The 12456-nt window shown below is 49.2% G+C and overlaps 1 protein-coding gene across 1 annotated transcript in view; it reads right to left on the reverse strand.

Moving 5' to 3' along the window:
• DLGAP3 (DLG associated protein 3) overlaps nt 1-12200 on the reverse strand; it is a 38855-nt gene extending 26655 nt beyond the window's left edge. The window contains exons 1-3 of the mRNA XM_040619230.1: nt 11094-12200; nt 6564-6769; nt 6180-6252 (exon numbers count right to left, since the gene is read on the reverse strand). Of these exons, the coding sequence (XP_040475164.1) occupies nt 6180-6252; nt 6564-6769; nt 11094-12200 (1386 nt within the window). The remainder of the gene's footprint in view (nt 1-6179; nt 6253-6563; nt 6770-11093) is intronic.
• Between the last annotated feature and the right edge of the window lie 256 nt (nt 12201-12456).

Raw genomic sequence — 12456 nt, forward strand, 5'->3', positions numbered from 1 at the left:
AAAAAATTCATGAATACACATTTAACAGGGAAGACAGATTTTACAGATTTAGTCCAGGGATCAACAAACACATAAACAAAGCAATAATAATCTTCAAGAGGTAAAGTAAGAACCCACAACTCTATGGTCAACTAATCTTTGACAAAGCAGGAAATACTATCCAATGGAAAAAAGACAGTCTCTTTAATAAATAGTGTTGGGAAAACTGGACAGCAACATGCAGAAGAATAAAACTGGACCACTTTCTTACACCATACACAGAAATAAATTCAAAACAGATGAAAGACCTAAATTTGAGACAGGAAACCATCAAAATCCTAGAGGAGAACACAGGCAGCAACCTCTTTGGCCTCGGCCATAGCAACTTTTTTTTTTCTTAAGATCTATTTATTTATTTATTTGACAGAGAGAGAGAGCACAAGCAGGGGGAGCAGCAGGTAGAGGGAGAGGGAGAAGCAGGCTCCCTGCAACTTGGGGCTCCATCCCAGCACCCCAGGATCATGACCTGAGCTGAAGGCAGATGCTTAAGTGACTGAGCCACCCAGGCACCAGGCCATAGCAACTTCTTACCAGACATGTCGCCAGAGGCAAGGGAAACAAAAGCAAAAATGAACAATTGGGACCTCATCAAGATAAAAATCCTCTCTGTACAGCAAAGGAAACAATCAACAAAACTAAAAGGCAGCCTACAGAATGGGAGAAGATATTTGCAGATGATATATATGATAAAGGGTTAGTATCCAAAATCTGTAAAGAACTCGTCAAACTCAACACCCAAAAAACAAATAATCCAGTTAAGAAATGGGCAGAAGACACGAATAGACGCTTTTCCAAAGAAGACATCCAGATGGCCAACAGACAGATGAAAAGATGCCCAAATCACTCATCAGCAGGGAAATACAAACCAAAACCGTGATGAGATACCACCTCACACCTGTCAGAATGGCTAAAATTAACTACACAAGAAACAATAGGTGTTGGCAAGGATGTGGAGAAAGGGAAACCCTCTTACGCTGTTGGTGGGAATGCAAACTGGAGCAGCCACTCTGGAGAACAGTGTGGAGGTTCCTCAAAAAGTTAAAAATAGAGCTACCCTATGACCCAGCAACTGCACTACTAGGGATTTGCCCAAAGGATAAAAAAAGACAGATTCGAAGGGGTACATGCACCCTGGTGTTTATAGCAGCATTATCAACAATAGCCAAACAATGGAGAGAGCCCAAATGTCCACTGACTGACAAAAATGGATAAAGAAGATGTGGTATACACACACACACACAATGGAATACTACTTAGCCATCAAAAAGAATGAAGTCTTGCCATTTGCAACGATGTGGATGGAGCTAGAGGTTATTATGCTAAGTGAAATAACTCAGAGAAAGACAAATACCCTATGATTTGTGTAATATGTGTAATTTAAGACACTAAACAGATGAACATATGGGAAGGGGGAAAAGGGGGGGAAGAGAGAGAGAAAGAGAGAGGGAAACAAACCATAAGACTCTTAACAATAGAGAAAAAACTGAGGGTTGATGGAGGGAGGGAGGTGGGGGATGGGCTAGATGGGTGATGGGTATTAAGGAGGGCACTTGTGATGAGCACTAGGTATTGTATGTAAGTGATGAATCACTGAGTTCTACTCCTGAAACCAATATGGCACTGTATGTTAACTAACTAGACTGTAAATTTTAAAAATTTTTAAAAAGGTAAGGTAAGAATCCAGAGTTGCTACAATATACCACTTAAAATGTTCAGTATACAACAAAAAAATTATGAGACATGCAAATAAGCAAGAAAATGTCAATATCCCCAAATGTTTGATTTATCAGACAAAAACTGCAACGCAGCTGTTACAAATATATTAAAAGAAACTAAAGGTAATGTTTAAAGATTTAAAAGAAAGCACAGCAATGACTTCATGAATAAAAAAATCACAACAAAAAACCAGAATTTTTTTAAAGAGTTAAATGGAAATTCTGGAACTGAAAAGTACAAGAAATGAAGTGAAAAATTCACTAGAAGGGCTCAGCATTAGAAATGATCAGTAAAGTTGATCAGTATACATTATCCAATCTGAAAAATGGAGAGAGAAAAAGAATAAAAACAAATAGAACCTTAGAGAGCTATGGGATAATAACACACAAAGCAGTATACGTGTAATGGGAATCCTAAAAGAAGAGAGAAAAGGAAAGAAAAAGATACCTGAAGAAATAACAGCTCAAAACTTTCCCAATGTGAGGAAAAACATTAATCTACAGATTAAAGAAGCTCAATAAATTCAAAGTAGGTTAAATACAAAGAGATCCATAGCCAGACACATCACAGTCAACGTGTTGAAGGCCACAAAGAGAAAATCTTAATAGCAGCAAGGGAAAAACAATTCATCACGCACAAGAAAACAATAATATGATTAACAACTGGCTTTTCATCAGAGCATCAAAGGCAGTGGAATGGAATATTCAAAATGCTGAAAGAAAAAACTGTCAACCAGGAATTCTATATCCAGCAAAACTATTCTTCAACAAAGAAGTAAAATTAAAGACATTCCCAAATACATATAGACTGAAGAATTCGTTACAGACCTATCTTACAAGAAACATTAATGGAAGTTCTTCAGGCTAAAAGGAAGTGACACTTAACGGTAACTCAAATCCATAGGAAGAGAGAAAGGAGACCAGAAATGACAAATATAAAAGATGCTATAGATACACCCTTCTCACTTTTTCTCTCAACTTCTTTAAAAGGCACAAAATTTTACAAAACTATTATTATAACATCATCATTACTTTGTAATAATGGTTAGATTTATAACATATACACAGAAAATGTACATGACAATAATAGCACAAAGAGGGGAGGGGAAAAAAAGAGATATGCTGGAGCAGTGCTTCTATATTTTACCAGAATTAATTAGGTTTTAATTAGTTATGATACACATTATAATTCCTAGAACAACTCTAATAACTCAAATACATAGTAAAAAGGAATTAATAACAAAGAAATTAAAGTGGTACCCTAAAACATTTATTTGATACAAAAGAAGACAGTAAAGAAAGAACAGAGGAAAAACAACGACAGGATACGCCAACCATATCAATAACCATATTAAATGTGAATGAACAAGAAAGCCTCGCTCAAAAGGCAGAAATTGTTAGATTGGATTTTTTGAAAAAGCACAAGTAGGTTGAAAGTAAAAGAGTGAAAAAAAGATGTGCCAGCAAACAGTAACCATGAGAGAATTTTCCAGATTTGATGAAGAGCATTCATCTTTAGATTCAAGGAGCACACACACACATCAGAGTGAAACTGCAGAACACCAAAATCAAAGACAAGATCTCAACAGCAATCAGAAAGAAATGAAAACCGTCCACAAAGACAATCAGATTGATTGCAGACTTCCCAACAGCAACAGAAGACAGATGACAAAAGAATATCTTCAAAAGGCTGAGAGAAAAGAAATGTTGACCTAAGATTCTAAAATAAGCAGATTTATGTTAAATAATGAGGGTAGACTCCATTTTTTTGCTAAAGGCAAAGTTTGCTACTAACAGACATTGACTGAAAAAAAAATTACTCAAGGATATTTAAAAGGAAGGAATGAAATATAAGAAGGTACGGGGGGAGGTACCAATGTGAGTCTACATAATCACGTACTAAAACCATAAAATGTAGCAACAATAATAAAATTAATTTGGAGAGGCTAAAAGAAGATGGAACTAAAATATCAGGCAACATGTACAGGTAAGAAGGGAAGAGGTGGTCAAAACAAAAGTGTCCTTAGAAGAAATCATCAGATTTGGACTTTGCTAAGTCAGGTACGCACATGAAAATTACAAGAGTGACCACAAGGATGAAAACAGAATATAGAACTGCCAAGCCAGTGTGGGATTTGGTAGTAAGAAAAATGAAGAAAACTGGGGCGCCTGGGTGGCACAGTGGTTAAGCGTCTGCTTTCGGCTCAGGGCGTGATCCTGGTGTTATGGGATCGAGCGCCACATCAGGCTCTTCTGCTATGAGCCTGCTTCTTCCTCTCCCACTCCCCCTGCTTGTGTTCCCTCTCTCGCTGGCTGTCTCTATCTCTGTTGAATAATAAAGAAAAATGAAGAAAACTAATCCAAGAGAAGGTAGCAAAGGAGTAGAAAAGCATTGCCCAAAAGGCGGGAGAAATAAAGACACAAAATAAAACAAGAAAATACATCCAGGCATATCAGTCATCACAATAAATATAAATGTACTAAACCCTCAAGCAATTGTCAGAATAGATGTAAGATAAATTCCTTGAACTATTTATAAAAGACATACCTAAAACAGAAGGAGACAATAAGCTGGAGCACACCTGTGGGGTCAGAGGAGTGGCAAGGGGACCAGTGTGGCTGGAATGGGTGAGGGGAGGGAACAGCGTTAGGAGAGGAACTCAGGTAGCAAGGGCCACATCATGCAGGGCCTTAGAAGTCATAGTAAAGTCCTCTGTGTAAGGCGAGGGTTTTGAGTGAATGCAATTCTATTTTGAAATGATTGCTCTGGGTTGTGCTGAGAGAGAATGAATTGGAAGGCACGTGCAGGAGGCCACTTAGGGGGCAGGGGAAGAGCCCGGACAAAAGCCATGGTGACGTAGACTGGAGTGGTGGCAGTGGAGGTGGTGAGAAGTGCTGGGATCCTGGATATGCTTGGAAGGTGGGACCAACAGGATTTGCTGAAGGACCGGATCGGGGGATGTGAGACAGAGAAAGGGGTCAAGACTGACTTCAGGCTTTTGGACCCAAGCCCCTAGAAGGATAAAGTTGCCATTGTCTGGAATGGAGAAGACAGTGGATGGAGCAGGATATTTTGTAGGGGAAAGAGAAGAGGATACGCATACTAGCAGTTCCACTGTGGAAACCTTACGTTTGAAATGTCTACTAAATACCCAAGTGAGATTTCGATACACCGTTAGACGCACATGCCTGGCAATTATGGGAGGATTGGGGCTGGAGATGCACATTTGGAAGTCATCGGGCCCTCAGTAATATTCAAAGCCATGAGCCTGAATGACCTCACCTAAGGAGTGAGTGTCGAGAGGAGTCCAGGAACTAAGTCCTGGAAAAATCCAGTGTTCAGATCCTGGAGAGTTGGAGAGGCACCGGTGGCAAGACTAAGCATAAACAGCCAGAGAGAGAATCCAGGAGAACCTAAAAGTTATGGTGCCTTCAAAGCCAACTGAGTATGGTGCTTCAAGAAGGAGAGAGTCATCGTCGGCGTTAGATGTTGCTGATGGGTCAAGTAAAACGAGGACTGAGTATTAACCGCTGGCTTTCGCAACACAGGCTAGTCTGATGTGAAAAGACAGCTGTGCCAATCAGATTCCCTGATTCAGGAAATGTAACAAAGGCTGCGGCAGCAAACAATGGGAGCCAATCTGGACACTTTGCTTTGCTTTTTTGCATTCCTTTTTCCCCAGCAGACAGTAAAAATAGCTAACCTTTCCTGAGTGCTGGCTATGGGCCAAGAACACTATTATGATGCCTATTTTTAAATAGAGAAAGTGGGGCTCAAAAGAGTCAAATAACTTGCCCCAGGTCACTCAGCTGGTAAGTAGCTGAGCTGGAATTGCTATCGGTGCCACGCATGTAATCATGCACGCCTCAGCTTAGTTGAGGGCGAAGTCTACACTTAGGGGTGGAACTCACATTTATAAAGTACCAATCTGGGGCCAGGTACCCTGTGTTTCCATACATTTTCTCACTGAACTCTCACAAAAGCCCTGAGATAAATATCACTACTACTGTCATTTTAAAGGTGAGAAGACAAGAGGCTCTGCTGGGTCTCACTAACAGTCCCAGGGGGGCGGGGGTGGGGGAGAAGAAGTCAAGCGCAGGCATCTCTCCGACAGCAGCTCTGCCTATCTCCGGTCTGTACCACCATGCCTGCCCTTCACACGGGGCGAGCTGAGACTAATCAGGCCGGGACACAGCTGGGGAACCTCAGAGACCTGATGTCGCCCCTACAAACTCATCACTTTGAGGACCCCTGGTGGTTTTGAAGGATGTGACTGAGACCCCCAGTCTGAGTCAGCTCCAGGAATCCCAAGGCAGGCTTCCCAGCTCCCCCAGAACCAGACCTGTGCTCTCTCCGTGGGCTGGACCTCTGATTTTAAGGCACAGGCTGAGTATGGGACTTGAGGCATGCTGGACTGTCCCTACCTGTCCGGTGGTGAGGGAACGGCTGTAGCCAGGGATGGAGCTCCGGGGATGGATCCGGGGAGGGACACAACAACTGGGAAAGGACAACATTCCATATTCAGAACAGGCGTCTGCTAGAAAGGGGCCCCTGAGCAGGTTGTATCCCTCAGAACCCCCCACCCCCACCCCAGCCAGGGATCCTCCCACGAGACTCCTGGGTAAAGGGACTCTCCCAAAGAGCCACTCGGATTGCAGCGATCACCAGGGACCCCTCTTCATGTGGGGCAGGGCGAGACTCCCCAGATGAACCCTAAGCAAGGAACCCCCCTGGTACACACTCCACACACATCCGCAGGGACCCAGTACCAGCTTCCCACCCCAACCCCTGGCCCTCCCTGTCCGTACTTGATCCGGGCCTGGTCCACGCTGGAGGAGCGGCGGGAGGTGAAGCGCCGGGCCACCGCTTTGGGAGATGTCTTGGGGCTGCCGTCTGAGTCTCCGCTCTCCTCATCCCCCATGGCTTTGATGTAGCTGCCGCTCCGCATCCTGCGGCAGGGGATCTCCCCGTCCTTGCCCCCAGCGGGGTAACCCCCCCAGTCATCTTGCGGCACCTGCGGGGACAGGGGCTTCTGTCTCTCCGACACGGCCCTACTTACTGCATGGAGCAGCCAGGACCCTCTGTCCCCACTGCCAGTGGGAGGCGCTCTGCTAGCTGAAGCCCCCTCGCTCAGGGACATGCAGTAGCAGAGCCAGAGGTCAGGTTTCCGGCGGTCCCCTCCCCTCCAGGAGATGCCTCATCACTCTTCATGCACCTCTTACTACTTGATCGAGGTCATACACCAGGAGGACGAAGCTCCGAGGCCAAAGTGACCTGTGTTGACCCACCCCAGCAGTGACGTATCACCTTTCACCCCTCCTTCTCCCTTCTCCTTCCTCCTCTTAACCTCCTGACACCCCAAATCCTCCAACTCTTCCCTCCTTCCCTCTCTGAAGAGCCACAGAGGGCTCCAAGCAGGCAAGTGCCATCACGTTTGTTTCAGAAAGAGTGCTCTGACAGTCCAAAGGGGGGGATGCACTGTGTAGGGCCGGGAGCAGGGCAGGGGATGGAGGGGCAGGAGGGAGACCAATTAGGAGGCTGATACTGTTAGCCAGGCAAGAGATGATGAGCCTAAATTAAGACCATGACAATGAGGGGGACGAGGAGATGGAAATGAGGTGTTAAGGAGCATCAGTGAGTCTGATTAGACGTAGGGGGCGAGGGGGCGAAGGGGCGGGGAGGAGCCGCAGATGACTGGGAGGCTGCCGGCTGAGGACCTGGGGGATGGTGCTGTCGCTCCCTGAGCCACAGAATCCCAGAGAAACAGGTCTGGGGGAGAGGTGATAGGTTAGGGTTAAGCATCTTAAGTTCGGCAGTGAAATGCTAAGCGGGTGGTTGGGTGTTCGGTTCTGGAGTTCAGCGGAGAGATCTGGACTGGAGGCAGACACGTGGGAGTCATGGGCGGCAGCGAATCCACAGGGGTGAATGAAACAGCCCAGGGGAAAGAAAGAGAGCTGGGGAGGGATTCAGTGACATTTAAAAGGGGGACTGCAAAGAAAGGAAGAAAAGCCTATGAAGTCACCTGAGAAGGAGTGGGCAGAGGGGTAGGAGGGAAGTCAGGAGAATGCCATGTCATGGAAACAGGAGACATTTCCAGAATAAAAGGAGTTGATAATGTCAAATGCCACAGTGCATTCAGAGGTTAGTGATTCGGGCTCAGGAGTTAGAGCCATGTTTAAATTTCTGCCCCATCACTTGCTAGGCGATCTTAAGCAAAAACTGATTACTCTCTCAGTTTCCTCGTCTGTGAATTGGTAATGACAATTATGCTGACGTCCCAGCGTTGGGGGGAGGGATAAATAAGCCAACATAGTGTGCCCAGCACATAGTAAGTCCTCAATAAATGTTAGCTATTATTATTATAAGCATTGAAAGGGGCCTTTCAAGGAGACCTCTCATGAGACCACTGGTGACCACTGACGGAACACTTTAAAGGACAGGGGATGTGGATGTCAGACTGTAGTAAAGGCGAGAATGAAAGAAAGTACAGACGTAGACTCTGTGCTCTAAGAACCTGGGTATGAAGGGAAGACAGGAGATGGCAGGGGGTAAGGAGAGAAGGAAGGATTTTTTTAGGATGAGAGACCTGGGCATACTTCCAGGATAAGAGAAGAGCCAGTAAAGATAAAGATAAAGATAGTCTTTCAATGTGGGGAGGGAGGGAGGGGGACAGTTCAGAGACAGAGGGAAGCCTGGGGAGATGGGCTCAAGCCCTGCTGGAAGGATTAGCCTGGGATGAGTGGTCTTAGCTTTCTCTCTGAGCCAAGAATGGGGATGGGGGTGGCTGGGGATCTAGATGAGTCTGTAGGTGGGCTGACGGGAAGGCGAGGGAGCCTGTGATGGTTGGCCTACACTAGGAAGAACGAGGTATAAGCAGAGGCATGGGCGAGAGCGCTGGGGCAGGTGGGGAAGATTTCAAACACCTGTTGCAAGGAACAGGCTGAACGGGGTGAGGATGGAGACTTTGAGAGGCGTCAAGATTCAGGGAGAACATAGAGTTCAGGGAAAGACAGAGACTCGGGGGGTGAGGCTAGGTGACAGGACAGAAATCAAAATGAGAACACTGACCCAGGGATGGAATGGGGTCCCAAGATGGAAGGAACCCACGGGGAGGGGCAGGGCTCAGTGAGGAGAGGCTTACTCTGAAGATGGGAACACAGGGAGGAGACGGGACTCCATAAAGGAACAAGGGTTCCAGTAGAAAGAGGGGTTCAGGAGAGGGTTGAGGGAGAGCTGGCGCAGTGGGAGAAACAGGGTCTCAACCAAAGGGTTAAGGATCCAACAAAAACACCTAGTCCGATGGGGCCAGCTTCCCCCACTTTGGGGCATGGCCCCTTGCAGTCTGTTAGTTCTCCCACACAGGGGCTCTGACTTTGCAATCCTAAGATGCCTTGGACCCCCAAGCCCTGAGGGATCCCTTCCCTGTGCTCTGCAGAGAGGCAGGCCAGCAGATGGGACAGCCAGGGCGCTCTCTGCCACACTGCGGGGCTCCCACTGCACAGCCACTGCGGCTCCTCGTTCCTCTGCAGGACACTGTGAGGTGCATGCTAAGAAGGAAGCCCCCAGAGAGGTCAGGACAGCCCTGGAGAAGCAGCAGGGAGCAGCGGTGTGGCAGTGAGGCTCCAGGGACAGCCAGGGCTCAGATGGGGGAGAAGGAGGGGTGGTGTCCCCTCCTTGGCCCTCTCTGCTGGACCCTTCAATTCCCAGCTTAGAAAACCTCTCTACCCGGGGAGGCGGCCACCCAAAAGTCCTGAATCCTAGAAGTCTCCCACCTTCCCTACTGGCTGCTTCCACGTGGCCCTTCCTGCTTCCACGTGGTCCTATTTTTTCTCTTGAGCTCTCTCGTAAGTTCTCCACCCAGGAGAGCCCTAAGGCTGGGGACACCCAAAACACACATGCAAGGTCAATTCTCTGTACCTCTGAACATGCCGTAGTCTCTTCCTGGAAGACCCTTAATCCACTTCTGCGCTCGACCAACTCCAGCTCCAGCTCCACTGGGATTCACCTCAGGAGTCCTCCTTCCCCGAAGCTGCACTGAGCAGCCCCCAGCCGCCACCACCCCCGGTGGGAGAGATGCCTCCTCTGTGCTCGCATGGCGCCCGGGGCTCTCTCCTGTCACAGCCTCACTGCTCTATGCTACCCGCTTCCTTGTCTATCCCACCGACCCCGTGAGCTCTTCACAAGCCACATCTGTGTCGTCATCTTTGCATCCACGGCCCCCAGGAAATGCTCACTGAGTGAATGGCTGTGGACTAAATGTGTGGCATGTGGGTTTGGGGCATAACTCCAAGTCTGCTGGACTTTCCAGAACTTGTATTGACTTTTCCTCCTAAACCTATGGGAGGCCTCAAGAAAGCAAGCCAGGGGGGCGCCTGGTGCACTCAGTCAGAAGAGCGTGTGACTCTTGATCTTAGAGTCGTGAGTTTGAGCCCCATGTTGGGAGCAGAGATTACTTAAATAAATAAAACTTAAAGCAAGCCAGGGGGGATAGGAGAGGGGCCTGAGGCAGAGAAGAGGAAGGTTGATGGTGAAAAGAGCCCTGACCCCACCTCAATAAGGAGATGGAGAGGGGACAGTGTGGGATGGATAAGGACACCATAAGCAGAAGGGGTCAGAGCTCCTGGCTTCACCTGCAGAAACCGTACAAGTGGGGAGACAGGCTGGGGACAGCAGGCCAGCTATCACCTGTGCCATCCACTCCCAAGAAGCCCTGCCCTGGTGTTGAATCTGGGGCTTGGACTTCAGTGTGTCCCCAGCCCAGGCAAACCCACAGGACAGGCTCCCAGGGCTCTTCCTTGGCCTCATGGCATCCTACTTGCAGGCACCCCAGCATGACATACTCCAGCAGAGGCACATTCTGGAAATAACTGACCTTCCTACTCAAACAGTATCTGGACCACCCAGATCTAAGCAGAAAAGAGGTCTGGAGAAGGCCTAGGGGCAGGAGAGCTGCTTTCCAACGGCTGACCTCCAATCTCAAGGGAAGCTGCAGCCAGAGAGTGCCACACTGTCCTGTCCACTGCCTACCCTCAACCTCATTCTGCCTCCGAGCTCAGGAGACAGAGGCCGGCACAGCTTGTCCAAACAGCAGGTCGAAGGGAAGTCTTCCTGGCACTGACACACAATGTCAGAATAGAAGGGCTCCCTCGTTGTACAAATGGGGAAAGCGAGATCCCAAAAGGGGCTCAAGGTGACACAGTGAGGCAGGGCGGAACCTCCCTGTCTCCAGGCCTCCACCACAGGGACAACTGACTCCCACCCAACCCTTCTGATAGCTCCCTGGATGACAGACCAGTGAAGGTTGAGGACCCCGTGCCCACCCCCCACCAAAGCCTCACCTGCAGATAGTGATAAGTCCTGGCTTTGGCCTTGGCCTCCGGACCCAGGAGCCCCTTGCCTGGCCCGGCCCCTGGGTATCCATCCCGGCCCTGGCTGACCATCATGGTATGCCAGGCACTTCGCTTGACCGACTGTCCATCCAGTGACATGGACATACCAGTGCAGGCAAGACAGCGGCCTTCCGACCCGCCCGAGCGCCCCTTGAAGCTCAAGTCCCGGTAGGACCCGTCTGGAGCCTCCAGGCAGAAGGGCCCACCAGGCTCCCCAGCGGGCCGCCCACCCGCCAGGAAGCCGCTATCGCTGTCCAGGTTGTCATCGGAGCTCCACCAGCCAGCGGCCTTGGACTGGTGCCGCCCGTCCCCCTTGCGGTCCTTGCTCTTGCTCCTCTTGCCGTGCCTGGACTGGTGGTGGTGGTGGTGGTGGTGGTGATGGTGGTGGTGGGAGGTGTGGGGGCCTCCAGAGCCCAGGCCGGGGTAGCTGTCTCCTCCAGAGCCACCTCTTCCCTCAGCCTTGGGCCCATTATAGTCCCGCTTCCCTGGGGCCTCCAAAGAGTGGGACTTGGCAAAGAGCTTCTGCACAGAGTGAACCAGGTGCCGGATGCGACTGGGGCTCTCGCTGCGGGCCTCCGGGGCAGTGCCGGACGCTGGCCCTGGCCCGGGCCCGGCCCCTGCTGGACCTCGCTGGTATGGGAGCGTGTGGAAGCCATCTTGTTGAACTGGCAACTGCTTTTCAAACTGGTCCAGGAGAGTAGAAGGCAGGCGGGGGGCACCCTTGCCCTGAGGGTGGCCCACACAGTCTTCACAGGTGTCGAAGGGGCCCTGGCCGGGGTACATCCTGGGGAAGGTGCTGCTACCCCCCCCAACCCCGGCCCCCCCTGGCCCTCCCTCAGGACCTACTGATGGCCCCTCACTCAGGCTCAGGGGCCCTTCAGGAGAAAGGTGTCCCAGGCCAGCTCTCGGGGCACAGAAGCGGGGCTCGGTGGAGAAGGCCTCCCCGGAGCCCAGCAGGTACGGGGCCCTGGCAGCTGGGCCCACGTCCATATGCTGCTGGTCGGCAAAGCGGGCTGGGCGGGGATGGCTACCGCGGTCGCCATGGTAACCCCTCATGGCCTCAGCAAGGGTTCTTCATAGTGTTGGGGGCCAGGCCCCAGGAACCTCCTGGGAAAATAAGAAGAAAAAGAATTCAGATCGAACAACAGGCCACTTTACCTAAAACTCTATTCTTAGGTATTCTGGTAACCCTTTAGGTAATGCATATCAATTTATTGTGATTAATTGTACTATCCCCAAATGAGCTTAAAATGCCTTAAAACAGTCATCCTAGACAAAGACACTCACAAGGGCACAAAATAATGCCATCATT

This window comes from Ursus maritimus, unplaced genomic scaffold (assembly GCF_017311325.1).
Source record: "Ursus maritimus isolate PB19 unplaced genomic scaffold, ASM1731132v1 scaffold_32, whole genome shotgun sequence".
Classification (NCBI taxonomy): Eukaryota; Metazoa; Chordata; class Mammalia; order Carnivora; family Ursidae; genus Ursus; species Ursus maritimus.